Source organism: Lactuca virosa, chromosome 9 (assembly GCF_052849685.1).
Source record: "Lactuca virosa cultivar CGN04683 chromosome 9, Lactuca_virosa_CGN04683_v6, whole genome shotgun sequence".
In the NCBI taxonomy this organism is placed as follows: domain Eukaryota; kingdom Viridiplantae; phylum Streptophyta; class Magnoliopsida; order Asterales; family Asteraceae; genus Lactuca; species Lactuca virosa.
Genome location: NC_136434.1, coordinates 184,797,108 through 184,815,096, shown reverse-complemented (window position 1 = coordinate 184,815,096; position 17,989 = coordinate 184,797,108). Strand labels below are relative to the sequence as shown.

General features: G+C 36.3%; 1 protein-coding gene across 1 annotated transcript; it reads right to left on the bottom strand.

Annotated features, from left to right (window-relative positions):
• Nucleotides 1-10,078: 10,078 nt before the first annotated feature.
• Nucleotides 10,079-16,614, bottom strand: LOC145140092 (uncharacterized). Its single transcript, XM_079073696.1, has 9 exons — nt 15,931-16,614; nt 15,644-15,849; nt 15,269-15,590; nt 14,707-14,879; nt 14,136-14,398; nt 12,663-13,901; nt 12,408-12,575; nt 12,265-12,274; nt 10,079-10,415 (listed from the first exon to the last, which is right to left on the bottom strand). The coding sequence occupies exons 1-9, from the start codon at nt 16,612-16,614 to the stop codon at nt 10,079-10,081; spliced, it is 3,402 nt and encodes a 1,133-aa protein (XP_078929822.1).
• Nucleotides 16,615-17,989: the final 1,375 nt, after the last annotated feature.

The following is a 17,989-nucleotide window of genomic DNA, read 5'->3' as shown; positions in this document are numbered from 1 at the left end:
CTATTCAAAATTTTTTCATTTCATAACTTATGAATTAAAGGTTCATAAAAATGAAGACTCTTCATTTCCATGTAACTTATGTGTTTTAAGTGTGTGTTTAAAAGAAGTGACCTTTGGATATCCATAACTTGAGGACAAATTATGGACTCCATTAAAACACATAAATGATCAAGAATTAATCCTAAACAATTCAGCAAATAATTCCTATCATCTTCTAAATTCATAAGAACATGAACATGATCATCAAAGTTTCAAGAACTATATGAACACATACAAAGCATGAAATTTTGATATAAGCTATTGTAAATGGATTAGAACAACCATTACACCAACTAAAACAAGTTTTAAAACACCAAAACAGTTTAGGGTAATGTTTCTAGTCCATTTCCAGCAGCAAAAGTCGAAAATATGCATCTGAGGCTCCTACTCGCCGAGTGCACGAACCTACTCGCCGAGTAGGATGAGTTTACTCATGAACCCGGCGAGTCCCCCCATGGACTCGGCGAGTTCATCAGGCAGACAGCAAAAAATTCGACTTTTTTCACTATTTTGCATCAAGTATCAAACAAACAAGCCTAGGCTCTGATATCACTGTTGGGTTTTGAGCATTCTAACACTTCCTAAGTGTACATGCAACCCTATTAAACCTTGGATCTATGTTTGTCTAAGATACATGCAAAATATTATTTTCCAAGGTTTATAACTTATCTAGCATGACATGGGGTACTTTTAAACATAAAAGAACTAGATGAATTACATACCTTTTGTTGATTGTTGATTCCTTGGAGTTTGAGAGCCAAGCACCAATAATGTGAATGCCTCAAATGGAAATCACAAATCACCACAAACTTGGAAAATGTATGAGAGAGTATACTAACTCTTGATTTTGGCCACCACACTTACACACACATTAGGGTAGTTTTTCATGCAACATAAGCTTGTTTATATAGTATACATGGTTAGGGTGAAACCCTAATAACCCATGTCTTTTCCTATTCCAAGGATCCATGGGTTAAATGCTCCATGGATCATCCATAGACTTCCACATAAGCTTAGCCCATTAACAAATGAGCATTAGCCAACACCATATAAATATAATAGCCCATGATTTAATTAGTCTTCCTTTTAATCACTAAATCAATTCATAATTAATTCAAGATTAAAACTAATTAAGTAGCATGACTTTATATTAATATATTATAACTTATAATATATTAATAAATCGTAAGTATACAATTCTCATAAAATTATCCATAAATCGTTTGGGTGAAGTGCAACCCAAATGGACCATGTCGGGTCGGGTCAAGTATATACCAAATAAGTTATGGACTTAGACACTTTATCCAACACTGACTAGGATGTATCTTGATGATCATCAGTTGTATAAAGATAGATTAAATTAATATCTAATAATAAATTCTTGAGTGTTAAGTATATTGGTATTTATACTGAATACAATAATACAAGATAAGAATAATTCAAATAAAACAATATGCCTATAAACTAGGAGTAATCAAACGTAATCAATCTTATCTAACTTATCGTTAATACCCCCATCAAGCTAGAAGGTGGTGGTGGACCAACACATAGCTTGGACCTGAAGTGGTCAAGTAAAGGTCTTGGAAGACTTTTAGTAAAGAGATCTGCCACCATACGTGAAGTTGGAACAAAATGAGTATGTAGCTTGCCATAGGTGACCAACTCTCTTAAAAAATGATAATCAATATCAATGTGTTTGGAACGATTATGGGCAACAGGATTTTGACTAAGAAAGATTGTACTCTTATTGTCAGAATATAGACATGGTGTAGGAGAGATTGGAATATAAATTTCTCGTAAGAGATGAGTAATCCAAATGATTTCTGAAGTCGTGTTTGCCATAGGCCTATATTTTGATTCACAACTAGAACGAGACACAATAGGTTACTTCTTGGCACTCCAGGAGACAATATTACCACTGATAAAGATATAATTGTTGGATAAGGTGTCTAAGTCCATAACTATATTTGAGATGTACTTGACCCGACCCGACATGGTCCATTTGGGTTGCACTTCACTGGAACAATTTATATGGATAATCTTTTGAGAATAGTAGAAGTTATGATTTATTAATATATTATAAGTTCTAATATATTAATAAGAAATCATATTATTTAATTAGTATTGATCTAAAATTTAATTTAGAATTAATCTAGTGATCAAAAGTGTGACTAATTAAATATGGACTCTTGTATTTATATAGTATGGGCTAATGCTTATTTAGAATGGGCTAGGCTTTCATGGTAAGGCCATGGATAGTCCATGGAGCTTTAACCCATGGATCTCATGGAAATGAAAAGTCATGGGTATTAGGGTTTACATGGATGTAACCCTAATCCACCACACTATATAAAGGAGTCCTTGGCACTTGAAACCAAACTAGGTTTTGTGTGAAAACTAAGAGGGCCGATTTCAAGAAGAGTGCTACTATTCTCTCAAGTTTACAAGGTTTGTGGTCATTTGTGACTTCCATTTGAGGCATCCACATTATTGGTGCTAGGCTCTCAAACTCCAAGCAATCATCCACTACTAAAATGTATGTAACTCTACTAGCTTATTATGTTTTAAAGTTCCCCATGCCATGCTAGTTAGGTTAAGAACCTTGGAAAAGAAAATTTGCATGTATCTTAGTAAAACATAGATCCAAGGTTTCTAGGGTTGCATGTACACCATAGGAGTGTTAGAATGCTCAAAACCCTACAGTGGTATCAGAGCCTAGGCTTGTTTATTTGATACTTGATGCAAATTGTTGAAAAAACTTAAGTTTTCTGCATTCTGCAGCATGAACTCGCCGAGTCCATGGGGGGAATCGACGAGTCCATGAGTAAATTCATCCTACTCGTCGAGTAGGTTCGTGCACTCGACGAGTAGGAGCCCCATAATGCAAATTTTCGAGTTTTGGCTGTTGGAAATGGACTAGAAACATTACCCTAAACTGTTTTGGTGTTATAAAACTTGTTTTAGATGGTGTAATGGTTATGCTAATCCATTTTCAATAGCTATTATCAAAATTTCAAGGTTTATATGGTTTATTTATGATTCTTGAAATTGTTGATATGCATGTTCATGAACTTATGAGTTTAGAAGATCATAGGAATTATTTGTAACTTGCTTGTTAGTTTAATTCTTGATCATTATGTGTTTTAATGGAATCCATAATTTGTCCTCAAGTTATGGATTACCAAAAGTCAGTATTTTAAAGTCCATTAAAGAAACACATAGGTTACATAAAATGAAAAGTCTCTTATTTTAATAAACCATTAACTCATAAGTTATGAAAGATGAAAAGTTTTGAAAGTTACAAAACTTGCCCTCAAGTTTTGGAACATGTAAAGTCACTTTAAAAACTTTAGTTCCAACCCCTAGAATTTTAAAAGTTAAAATTCAACCCTTATAATTTATAATATTATAAGTTTAATAATTATTATATATGTATATGAAAAAGTCATTTTACCGTTAGTAGGCCTCATTTACGAAGCCGGTCTATAAGGGGGGTATAAGGTTGCTGCCTATAAAATGGCAGCTTAATGGGTGTCCACTCTCACCCACAACTTCCTTGATCGGTGGAGGGTCGTTAGCCGAACGGGTAAGACAAGGACTTTAAATCTTCATTAAAAGTATGATGAATATAAAGTAACTAAATGTTTTTATAAATTCCCAATCTTAGTTACTTTAGGAAAATGTGAATAAGGTGCTAACCCATGAAATTACACTTTGCACTTTGATTAAGTCGTTAGTGAGGCGTGTGTGGTTAATCAACACACTAACCTGGACTTAACAAGGTAGGCAAAGAGTGACTTAATGTTTATCATAGTATCGGTGGAGTGTGTGTGGTTAACCGGCACATCGATTGAGGGGTAAATATTAAGGGTACCAAGTAATTTGCATGGTTACTTCACACCTTGTTTTGTGATCCTCGGCATCCCAGTCACAAAACCTGAAGGGCACACTCGAGATTGAAACATGTCATTGAAAAGTTCAATGAATCTCAAAGAATCTAGGAGTTTCAAAACCAATTAAAACCTAATAATTTATTTCGTTTTTCATGGTGGAAATTGGTGAATCGTCATTCACCTACCTTCAAATATTTTATAGCTTGGATTACGACATCCCTCTTCTAAGTTATAAAATATTGTGTTGGGTCCTAGCCTTAATATTAGATTTGGGTGTTTTATTAAGGACTATCTTTATATCTAATCTAAACTTGTCTTTCTTCTTTTTCAGATGTCTTCCAACAATGCTGCTTCTGGCTCAAACCCTACCGGCTCCTTCTCTCTCATGAACCTTTGTGGGAGAGTCATATTTGATGGTTCCAACTTTATGGATTGGATCAGAAACATCAGGATGGTCACTCGGTATGAGGACAAAGAATATGTCCTCGACAAGGAGCTTAAAGAACTCGAGCCGTCTGTTACTCCTGAGGAGATCGCTGAATATCAGGCCCATGAAAGAGATGCTACCAAAGTGGCATGCATCATGTTGGCCACTATGACAGCCGAGGTCCAAAAGTCCTATGAGGACTACTATCCATTTGAGATGCACCAGGATTTGATGGACCGCTACCATCAGAGTGCTCGTCAAGAGCGATATGAAATCATCTCCTCTAAGATAACAATCCGAATGAAGGATGGTGAATCCATCACGGGCCACATGCAGAAAATGCAAAGATATGTGGACCGTTTGCTGAAACTGAATGTGAACTTTGCAGAGGAGTTGGAAATTGACATCATTTTGCACTCCTTACCTTCATGTTATGATCAATTCTGTATAACATACCACATGAACAAGGAGGAAGTTACACTTAGCAAACTCCAAGGACTCTTGAAGACCGCGGAAAGTGGTCTTAAGAGTAAATCGGTTGTTACCACTCCTACTCCTACCGCGACCCTTGTCTTGGCAATCGGGCAAGGCAAAGGAAAGAAGAGGAAGAGCCCTTCGAAGGGCACCAAGGGGAAGACCCTTGATGGCTCCTCTTCAAGTGGAACCAAGAAAGGTTTCGTCACTCCTTCTGCTAACCCTAAAGAGGCTGAATGCTTCTATTGCCATGAAAAGTCGCACTGGAAGCGAAACTGGTTAAAGTACCATCAAGATGTTAAGGATGGGAAAGTGAAACCCAACCATGCAGGTACATACACTATATTGTCTAATAATTCACCCCATTCTAATTCTTGGGTCCTTGATACAGGTTGTGGTATTCAGATATGTACTGATTTGCAGGGACTAAGAAGAAGTGAGAATGTGGAGCATGGGAAGATAAACTTGATCATGGGGAATAGGAAAGCTTCACCTGTCACCAAGATTGGAGTTTATTCTTTGTTGCTAAGTAGTGGATTAGTGTTAGATTTGAATAAGTGTTGTTACTCGTCTGAAATGGCGAGAAATATTATTTCCTTTCATGGTTTGTACAAACAAGGTTTTACCTTTTAATTTGATAATGATAGTGGTGGTATTAATGCTTTCTTTAATAATGTTTTTTATTTTAAAGCATTACCTTGTGATGGTGTGTATGAAACTGTGTCGGTTGTTGAGAACCTCGGAAATAATGTATTGTGTATTGATTCTTCCACTAGTTTGCATAAAGCATCATTATGACATTGTCGTCTTGGACATGTAAGCAAGAAACGCATAGGTCAACTCCAAAAGGATGGAGTCTTGGAGTCATTTGACCTAAAGTCAGATGATAGTTGTGAATCTTGTTTTCTTGGGAAAATGACAAAGTCACCCTTCACTGGTACTTGTGCTAGGGGTGAGGGTTTGTTGGACCTCATACATACTGATGTGTGTGGACCCTTCAGAACCGCCACAAGAGATGCTAACCTCTTCTATATGACTTTTACTGATGATTTTAGTAGATATGTACATGTCTACTTAATCAAGCATAAGTCAGAGACCTTTGAAAGATTCAAAGAGTTCAAATAGGAAGTGGAGAATAAGTTGGGCTGGAACATTAAGATGTTTCGATCCGATCGAGGTGGTGAGTATCTTAGTACAGAGTTCCTTGACTATCTTAAGGAATGTGGGATTATCTCATAATTGACACCTCCCAAGACACCACAGTTGAATGGTGTGGCTGAGAGGCGCAATCGAACCTTGTTGGATATGGTTCGTTCCATGATGAGTCGAGCTTCGCTACCAATCTCATTCTGGGGGTATGCCTTAGAGACTGTCGCCCATATTCTTAATCTAGTTCCTACAAAGAAGGTTGCCAAAACACCTCATGAGATGTGGACCGGAAAAGTTCCCAATCTGGACCACATCAAGATTTGGGGTTGCGAGGCTTTCGTGAGGCGTGAGTCTCACGATAAGCTCGAACCTCGAAGTGAGAGGTGTATTTTCATCGGCTACCCATATAGATCCTTTGGTTACCTCTTCTACAGACCTAGTGATAATGTGATCTTTGTAGCAAGGAGATGAGTCTTTCGCGAGAGAGAATTCATGAGCCAAGGAAACAGTGGGAGGCAAATTGACCTTGAAGAAATTCAAGAGTCAAGTGGTGAAGGAACCTCAAACCCTAGCAATCAACCTGAGGAGAAAACTCATGTTGATCCGACAGAAGAGTCTGTACCTCTGAGGCGTTCCACGAGAGTTAGGAATGCACCTGAGCATTACTATGGTTTCCATATTATTGCGGAAGGTGATACACTTATCAATGATAGCACACTGGTAAGTCTGGATGAACCTAACACTTACACGGAAGCCATGGCAGGCCCTGAGGCTGCTAAATCGAAAGAGGCTATGGACAGCGAGATACAATCCATGTATGACAATCAAGTTTGGAACTTGGTTGAAAATGTACCAGGTCGTAAGACAGTCGGGTGCAAATGGATCTTCAAGAAGAAGACCGACATGGATGGTAATGTACACACTTATAAGGTGCAACTGGTTGTAAAGGGCTTTTCTCAAACTCTGGGAGTTGATTATGATGAGACCTTTTCACCAGTAGCGAAGATTAAGTCTATTAGGGTTATGTTAGCCATTGCTGCATTTCATGATTATTAAATATGGCAAATGGATGTCAAAACCACTTTCCTTAATGGAAAGTTAGCTGAGGATGTTTACATGAGTCAGCCAGAGGGTTTTGTCATTACAGAGTACCCTAATAGAGTGTGTAAGCTTGAGAAATCCATTTATGGATTAAAGCAAGCACCTCGCACATGGAATCTTTGCTTCGATGTGAAAGTCAAAGAGTTTGGCTTTTCGAGGAGTGAAGATGAATCTTGTGTATATGTCAAGGCTAGTGGGAGTATAGTCAGCTTTTTGGTATTATATGTGGATGACATACTACTCATAGGAAATGACATCCCAACTTTGCAGGAAGTAAAGTCCTGGCTTGGGAAGTGTTTCGCTATGAAGGACCTTGGAGAAGCTGCCTATATCCTAGGGCTAAGGATTTTGAGAGACAGGAGTGAAAGACTAATTGGACTTAGTCAGAGCACCTATGTGGATAAAGTGTTAAAAAGATTCAACATGCAGAACTCCAAGAAAGGTGAGTTACCGATCCAGAGTAACGCCAGACTGAGTAAGACTCAGAGCCCGAGTATAGAGGCTGAGATAGCAGAGATGAGTCGAGTTCCATATGCTTCCGCTGTAGGCTCGATCATGTATGCTATGACTTGTACTCGTCCTGATGTGGCCTTTGCACTGAGCATGGTCAGCAGATATCAGGGGAATCCTGGCAAGGATCATTGGACTGCCGTAAACAACATTCTCAAGTACCTGCGGAGGACTAAGGACTGGGTCCTTACCCTTGGTTGGAGTGATGACTTGAGAGTAATAGGGTATAGTGATGCTAGCTTCCAGACTGATAGGGATAATTTCCGCTCTCAGTCAGGCTGGGTCTTTACCTTAAACAGAGGAGCAATAACTTGGAAAAGTTCCAAGCAGGAGACAGTGGCTGATTCAACTTGCGAATCAGAGTATATAGCGGCAAGCGAGGCAGCAAAGGAGGCTATATGGCTAAAGAACTTCATTGGATACCTTGGAGTTGTACCAGCTATAAAGGAGCCTATAGAGATTTTCTGTGATAGTGAAAGTGCAGTTGCCTTAGCAAAGGAACTAAGGGATCACGGGAGATCCAGATACATCGACAGAAAATACCATTTCATCAGACATCGAATAGAAGAAGGACTCTTCGTGGCAAAGAGGGTATCATCGGATGAGAACCCGGCAGATCCCCTCACGAAGGGATTGAGCAGGGTTAAGCATCTTCAGCATGTGAGGCGCATAGGGATGAAGGATGATATTAGTTTTAGTAGTTAGATAGCTTTGAAATGTGTAAAGTGTAATTGACATTTGATGATGAATAAAAGTTGTGTTTATTTATGAGTAAAGTGTTGCTATCTTTTGTCAATCATTTACTATCATTTCATTTTGCATGTTTTGACTTCCAGAATAATTATGTAATGGTATATCATATTATTCAAATTCTCCACAGTCGGTCATATGTCGAAAGTAGATATGAATCAAGACTGTCATGTAGTTGGTTGTAGATGCCTAAGATGTTGGACATTGCAAAGTGTTGCTACAACACTCATGATTGCTCATAAGTTCTGAGTATTGGATTCAACCCACGCTCACTAGTATCACTTCATGGAATTTATCTCGAGTGATCGTGAGACGGTAACATCATATAAGTCTTCAAACCTAGAGATATGACTTGTTGCGTATGAGTTGGTTATACATTGATTGTACGAAAACGCATTGGTAACTCGATGTTATAAAACGTGCCTTTGTGTATAATTCAACAAGTAGTAGAACAAGCATATGAGTCGAAGTTTATCTGTTCCTTCTTGGATTTGAAGCGATATCTGGGCCGTTTGATGATTTTGTGTTGACCCATGTATCGGGCCCGGTCAGAACTAAGTTGATGTGTTCAATTAAGTTCTATGTCAAACAAATCGGAAATCGAGAAATAAATTGTTGGACAATAAGTAAGACATTGTTCCATGTATTTGTCCGGCTGATATCTAGAACAGACGATTATATGACCCCTTATCTAAAATGGCGCTTCATAGTTCAATAGAGTTTTAAGAGCTACGATTGTCGGTCGGTTCCTGAAGTCATAATTGCAACTATAGTTATTAGACTTATCCAAGTGGGAGACTATTGGATAAGGTGTCTAAGTCCATAACTATATTTGAGATGTACTTGACCCGACCCGGCATGGTCCATTTGGGTTGCACTTCACCCGAACAATTTATATGGATAATCTTTTGAGAATAGTAGAAGTTATGATTTATTAATATATTATAAGTTCTAATATATTAATAAGAAATCATATTATTTAATTAGTATTGATCTAAAATTAATTTAGTGATCAAAAGTGTGACTAATTAAATATAGACTCTTGTATTTATATAGTGTGGGCTAATGCTTATTTAGAATGGGCTAGGATTGCATGGTAAGGCCATGGATAGTCCGTGGAGCTTTAACCCGTGGATCTCATGGAAATGAAAAGTCATGGGTATTAGGGTTTACATGGATGTAACCCTAATCCACCACACTATATAAAGGAGTCATTGGCACTTGAAATCAAACTAGTTTTTGTCTGAAAACTAAGAGGGCCGATTTCAAGAAGAGTGCTACTATTCTCTCAAGTTTCCAAGGTTTGTGGTGATTTGTGACTTCCATTTGAGGCATCCACATTATTGGTGCTAGGCTCTCAAACTCCAAGCAATCATCCACTACTAAAAGGTATGTAACTCTACTAGCTTATTATGTTTTAAAGTTCACCATGCCATGCTAGTTAGGTTAAGAACCTTAGAAAAGCAAATTTGCATGTATCTTAGTAAAACATAGATCCAAGGTTTCTAGGGTTGCATGTACACCATAGGAGTGTTAGAATGCTTAAAACCCTACAATAATAGCCATAGGTTGAGCAACATGTCTCAGTACAGCATGCCCAGTCAGCATCCAAGTAGGTAATGAGAGGAATAGCGGAAGAACGTTGGTAATGAAGACTAAAGGATAAAGTTCCCTTCATATCCCGGAGAATGCGCTTGATTACCTGAAAATGAGCTTTGGTGGGTGCATGCAAGAACTAGTTAACTTGATTTACTGTGTATGATAAGTTAGGACGAGTGATAGTGAGGTATTGTAGAGCACCCACTAGAGAACGATAGAGAGTTTGGTCATGAAACGGGTCACCATGATTTCTTAACTCCTCGGAGGTAAAGAGAGGTGTATAGACTGGTTTTCCATCCAATAAGCCAGCTCTAGATAGAATATCTAAGGCATATTTAGATTGAGTAAGAAACAATCCATTTGTAGTGTGAACAATCTCCAGTCCCAAGAAGTAGCTGAGTTTGCCAAGATCCTTACTAGCAAATTCTTGATGTAATCTAGCTATAAATGTTGTAACAACCGCCTGATCATTTCTTGTTAAGATTATATCATTGACATAAACAAGAAGAAATAGAATGTTGGAGCCTCGTTTAAACATGAATAGAGAAGGTTCGGCACGACTGCACATGAAACCAACTTGGATTAGGAAGGAACTAAGGTGTTGAAACCAAGCTCTTCGAGCTTGTTTTAAGCCATAAAGAGCCTTTTTGAAATGGAACACATGATTTGGAAAATGTAGGTCAACGAAACCAGGCGGTTGTTCCATGAAAACAGTTTCATTAAGATTCCCATTTAGAAATAAATTATTTACATCAAGTTGATGTAAAGTCTAGTTTTGATCAACTGCAAGAGAAAGAATAATATGCACGGTAGATGCTTTCACAAGTGGACTAAAGGTATGAGAGTAATCGAGACCCGATATTTGTGTGAAGCCTAGGGCAACTAATCTGACTTTGTATCAATCTATAGAACCATCGATACTTTGTGCAAAAAACCCATTTGGATCCAACAACATTTGATGTAGTTGGTCTAGGAACCAATTCCCAAGTTTCATTATTTTGAAGAGCTTGTATCTCAGCATGCATAACGTCAATCCATTTGGAATATTTGGCAGTTGTTTTCAAGCCCTTTGGATCTTTATGAGACAATAATGTCGTATGTAAAGCACTTGATAAGAGAGTTGTGAATTATAAGAACCAACGAGGGTTGGAGATGTCATCATTTCCTCGTGTAATCATGGGATGTGTCGAGGCATCAGAAGAAGGCGAGTGCTGAACAACGGAGGAAGGGGATTCTGGACCAGTAGATGCAAGAGAGATGGGCTCAAATTTCGCTAAAAATATGGCGTCAGCAGTATAATTCGTTGAAATAGGCTTGCGAATAGATTCATCAGGACATAAATGGCATGGGCTTGGACTCGTATTATCGTGAGTCTGAATAAGTTGACCATGGAGCTTTGATTAGGCTAGCAGTGGTGCACTTGCTTCTTCAATATATCAAAAAAGATAGATGAGTATTATTAGGCACAAGATCGTCTCCATTGAACGGAAAAACTGTCTCATCAAACTTAGCATGCCGAGTGATGTAGATCTTGGAAGTAGTAATATCAAGCCATTGGTAACCTTTTTATTGGGTGCTATACCCAATAAAAATACAGGGAATGCTACGTGGAGCATGTTTATGACTTGAATAGTTCCTTAAATAGGGGAAGATCTGACATCTAAAGGTATGAAACACGTGAAATTTTGGCTAAGTGTGGAAGAGAAGGTCGAATGGTGACTTGTTGTCTTGCATGTGTGATGGTAGTTGATTAATAATGTATACGCGAGAACTAAAAACATAAACCCATAAGGATGTCGGTGCACCTGCATTAAATAAAATGGCCAGCCCAGTTTTAGTGATATGACGATGTTTACGCTAAGCATGCCCACTTTTTTTGGGTGTATATGTCTTAAAAACACATAACACAATTTCCTAACATCATCATCCATTATATCATTTGAAGTCAAACAAACAGATGGTTTTCAATCGTACTTACATTCAAAACCTCACTACAATATTCCTAATCTACTCTCTTAATTTCACTCGGTCCTAATCTATAACAAGAATAAAGGAACAAAACCAGAAAACTAGAAACCCTAGTTCTTAATATGAGGAGAGAACGAGAGCAAAGAAACTGGTAGTATGTGTAAAAATGATTTAACTGAACTGCTCCATCCACCACTTTACCCTTTAAGTACCTGGGTAAACGGATCCTTTCAACCCGCGTACAAACCCAAACATAATGAACAAAAAATGCTCTGCAGTCCACAAGAAACACTTACATGACAGAAACAATCCATAAATTACTCAAATAACAAATATAGTAATAAATTAACTTACCTTTCAAACCCTGCAAAATTATGAATGTTAAGTTTGTATACCAACAAATATTTTCAACACCCCTCCTCAAACTTAACATTCAAAAAAACATTAACTATTACCAAAAGGATTAACCAAACCAATTTAATTTAGTAAAAAATTACGTTGTACAGAATTTAAAAATTTGGTTAAAATGTCTGCTCTTTGTTTAGAAGAACTTATTTTTTCAACTTTCAAAACCCCATTAGCAACCTTTTCTCTAACAAAATGCAAATCAATTTCAAAGTGTTTTGTTTTCTCATGGAAAACTGGATTCAAAGCAAGTTTTATAGCTGACTCATTATCACAAAAAATTTAAACTGGAGTTAAAAATTTAATTCCCAAATCAAATAGAATTTTTAAAATCCACATTAATTCACAAGTAACAGAACCTAAGGCCCTGTACTCAGACTCAGTTGATGATGTTGAAACAATTGCTTGTTTATTACTTTTCCAAGATACTAAAGAACTTCCAACATAAACAAAATAACTTGTAACTGACTTCCTAAAAGATAAACACTTTGCGCAGTCAGCATCAACAAAACTCATTAAGTCAAAAGTATTTGTCTTAACAATGGAAGCACCTCTACCATGACTGTCCTTCAAATATCTAAGCAGTCTGAAAGCTATATTCATATGAGACTTATGTGGTTTATGCATGAATTGACAAAGAATTTGTACACAATATGAAATGTCAGGTCTAGTAATAGTAAGGTATATCAATTTTCCAACTAACTTTTGAAATTTAGTTACATTTGTTAACAAAGGATCATCTGAATTTGAATTCCTTTTAGGAACAAAGTTTGCCTCTAAAGGAGGTAGAGCAGGTTTACAACTCAACATACCAAATTCATGCAAAAGCGCAAGACAAGACTTTCTTTGATTCAAACAAATTCCTTGATTTATATTCAAAACCTCAATGCCAAGAAAATAATTCAACTTTCCTAAATCTTTTATCAAAAAATTTGAGTTTAAAAAAGTTTTTACACTTTGAATTTCTATTTCATTATTTCCTGTCAAAATTATATCATCAACATATACCAGCAAAACAACAATGGAGTTGTTTCTATTTCTAAAAAACAAAGAATAGTCATTCACACTTTGAGCAAAACCATAACTAAGTAATTCACTGCAAAGTTTTTCATTCCATTTTCTAGGGGCTTGTTTTAGCCCATATAGTGACTTTACTAGTTTGCAAACTCTTGTATCCCCTTCTGAATGATAGCCTGGAGGAAGAGTCACAAAAACTTCCTCAGATAAATTTCCATAAAGAAAGGCATTATTTATGTCAAGTTGATACAAAGCCCAAGATCTATTTACAGATAAAGACAAAACTATACGAACAGTAACTATTTTTGCTACAGGAGAGAAGGTTTCTTGATAGTCTATACCTTCTCTCTGATTATAGCCTTTGGCTACAAGTTGAGCCTTATATATATCAACCATACCATCATGTCTGTAGTTAATTCTATACACCCACTTGCAACCAACTGCCTTCCTGTTTTTAGGTAAATCAACAATGTCCCAAGTGTGATTTCTATATAAAGCTTCCATTTCTTTATTCATTGCCTTTATCCATATAGGATCAGAAGAGGCTTCATTAAAGTTCTTTGGTTCAACTGTTTTATTAAAGTTAGAAACAAAACACTTATTCTCTTCATTAAGAACAAAATAGTTAAGAGAACGTTCAATGCCATATTTATACTTACCCTCAACAATGTAATCATTAAATTTAACAGGTATTCAAGACTCTCTTCTAGACCTGGAAGCCCCTATAGACTGTCCTAAGAAAGGTAAGGAATCTAAGTGACTACTTTCCTCAGAAACATTTGAAGGTCCTGGCAGAGACTCACCAGACAGAGGCACAGATGCCTCGCTAGTCTGACTATCATGTGTAGTATCAAAAAAGGTATCACTCAGATTCTCAGCTGCACTAGAACCATCCATCTGGTGGTTAATACTCAGGTCATCCAAATTAATAACATCATTCAAATAGTCAATACTATTTATATCATCATAGGAAAAAGGGTCTACAGAATTATCGAAAACAGATTGTTTATCAACAATTTTAGACTTCAATTTAAAGGGAAATACAGATTCATAAAACTTCACATCCCTGGAAACAAAAACAGAATTTGTATCAAGACTCAATAACTTATATCCTTTTTTTCTCAGAAGAATATCCTAACAAAACATATTTTTCAGCCCTTTCAGAAAACTTATCTTGATTATTTAGTTTGGTAGCAAAGCACAAACTACCAAACACTCTTAAACGTTCAAACACAAGTGGTTTTTTAAAAACTAATTCATAAGGAGACAAGTCTTTTAAAAAAGAAGTAGGCATTCTATTTATTAAAAAAAATAGAAGTAAGAATAGCTTCTCCCTAGTAGATAACTGGAAGAGCATATTGAAATAACAAAGACCTAGTAACATTTAAAATATGTTCGTGTTTCCTTTCAACCACCCCATTCTGCTGTGGTGTATAGACACAAGATGTTTGATGCATAATTCCATTAAGTTTAAAAAAAGAGTTCATTTTTGAATTTAGAAACTCAGTCCCATTATCTGATCGAACAACCTTGATTTTTGAATCAAACTGATTTAACAAAATACTAAAGAAAGAAATAAAGCAATCATAAACTTCAACTTTACTTTTTAAAAGATATACCCAAGTAGCCCTTGTGAAATCATCCACAACAGTCAAAAAATACCTAAATCCTTCCCTAGTAGTCACTCTATAGGGACCCCACACATCAAGATGAATTAGCTCTCCAGGACTAGAGGTGTTATGAACACTAAGAGGAAAGGATTCACGACTTTGCTTAGCCTTGTGACAGACATCACAAGGAGGAAGATAAGTATTAGTAAAATTAAGTTTATCTTTTAAACAATTCAAAGCTTATTCAACTGGATGACCAATTCTACTATGCCAAGTTAGTTTAGACACAAAACATTTAGCAAAGTTAGCTTTACAAGAACTAATACCTGAGGGAAAAGAAATCCCCTAATTTCTCTACCATTCTCCACCACCTTCATTGACTGTAAATCCTGAATTTTACACTCATGTTCATTAAAAACAACTTCATAATTTGTATCTTTACACAACTTATGCACAAAGAGTAAATTCACATTAAAATTAGGAATAGCAAAGACATCAAACAATGTTAACTTTTCAGAAAACTGTAAATTTCCAATTTTATCAATTTTGGCACAAGATCCATTAGGATGACTCACAAGAAGATTCAATTTTGAAACATGAACAATATCATGGAGAAGTGACTCAGCTGAAGTATATGTTGATTTGCACCTGAGTCAACAACCCATTTTTGAAGATTAAAGGTAGAATTATATGTCTTAAACAAAGGAATACTTGCCATATTAGCACTCACAGAAGTATCCTCAGAGACAAAAGACTTCTCACTAATGAGACTCAACAACTTATTGTATTGTTCACTTGTGAGATAGTGAGCATTACTACTTCCAGCGACATCTAAAGCAACACTAGAAGAAAAAGAACTACTAGAAGGAACATATGAGGAGTTACTAGAAAAAGATTTACTTTGATTCTTCATGTTATCATTATTAGTTTCATTTATGAATTTAAAATCTTTTGGTTATCCAATTAGTTTATAGCATCTTTCAATAACATGTCCCTTAAGTCCACAGTTTTTACACTGTAAATTTTGATTTCGTCCTCTGTTTGAGGTATTATTTTGACCTCTCTTATCATTGAACCTACTAGTAAATGCAGATGACTGAGTTTTGGAGACATTAGTGGAAGAAGAAAGAGCCCCATTCTTTTGATGAGACTCCTCTCTATAGACAATGGAAAAGGCAGACTTAACATTAGGAAGAGGATCCATTAAAAGTATGTGACTCTTAACCTGACTAAAATATTCATCAAGACCACTTAAAAACTGCATTAACTTCATTAGCTTAGAATTATCATTATACTTAGTAGCAGCCTCACAAGTACATTCAGCAAGATTTGTAAGACCATCGAATTCTTTCCAGAGAGTATCAAGTTTTTTATAATATTCAGACAATGAAGATCCATTTTGACTAAGAGAATTAATGTGTTGATAAACATTAAAGATAACAGACCCATCTACTTTATTATAAGTTTCAAACAACTCATCCCATATTTCTTTAGCAGATTCAGAACATGCATGACTAGAGTAAATAGACTCAGATAAGGAATCAAGGATCCAGGAGCAAACAACTGCATTAGCACGCTCCCACTTCAAAGACTGAAGTTCATCATTATAATCCTTAGTCACCTTACCTTCAACAAACCCTAACTTATTCCTAGCTTTATGACTTCTAGTCATAGAACTACGTCATACACGGAAATTCTCATTCCCAGTTAGTTTAAAGTTTACAATAGTAGTTACAGTATTACCAGAGGGATGAATGAACAAAGGATCATCGTAGTTCACAGAATCAATCTTAGAACTAATACCAGACTCAGAACCAGGTGCAGGTCCAGTCATGATGTAAAAAAACTAATCAAAACACAGACAACTGCGATTCCTAAAAGTCCAGATGGTCACCACAATATGTTGGGGCCCAAGAAAAGAATCACTGAGCTACTCACAAAAAAACAATATAATAACTGGTGTACACAAGACAACCAGAATCTCCCAGAATTTACAGCTAGAAAGAAAGGTAAAAGGGAACAAGAAGGCTCACAAACAGTTGTGAAAAAAAGAAGCAAGTCGACTCTTGTTACTACGTTCCCTTCAAGAGTTAACGGTGATGAAATTCGCTCTCAAGAGAGTTATTTTAGAGAACAAGATTGATCAATCTTATAACCGATGTTCTGCAACCAAGGATCTCTACTCGTAGACAACCAGTTAACAAGGATCTCCACTTGAAAACAGACCTGCAACAATACAAAGAACCTCGCAGTACCAAGATCTCAAAGAGAAAGAGATACAAAAGAACTTTTACGAACAAAAACATATTGTAAAAGAACAATCAAACCCTAGATGATCACAGAAAGGTTCAACCACTAGAGAATCTGAACAAGATATCTAGGACAACCAACTATGAAGATCTAGATAAGTTAAATCAAACAAGATCTAAACAAAAACGAACAGGAAAGGAAATACCTCAAACACGGTGACGATGATCATCGGAAACCAAGATCGGAGCCTCACAACTCTAATACCATCTTAAAAACACATAACATAATTTCCCAACATCATCATCCATTATATCATTTGAAGAGAAACAGACAGATGGTTTTCAATCGTACTTACATTCAAAACCTCACTACAATATTCCTAATCTACTCTCTTAATTTCAATCAGTCCTAATCTATAACAAGAACAAAGGAACAAAACTAGAAACCTTAGTTCTTAATCTGAGGAGAGAACGAGAGCAAAGAAACTGATAGTATGTGTAAAAAATGATTCAACTGAACTGCTCCATCCACCACTTTACCCTTTAAGTACCCGGGTAAACGGATCCTTTCAATCCGCGTACAAACCCAAACATAATGAACAAAAAATGCTCTGCAGTCCATAAGAAACACTTATATGACACAAACAGTCCATAAATTACTCAAATAACAAATATTGTAATAAATTAACTTACCTTTCAAACCCTACAAAATTATGAATGTTAAGTTTGTAAACCAACAAATATTTTCAACAATAAGGACATGAAATACGATGATGAGTACCATTTTCAGCAAATAAA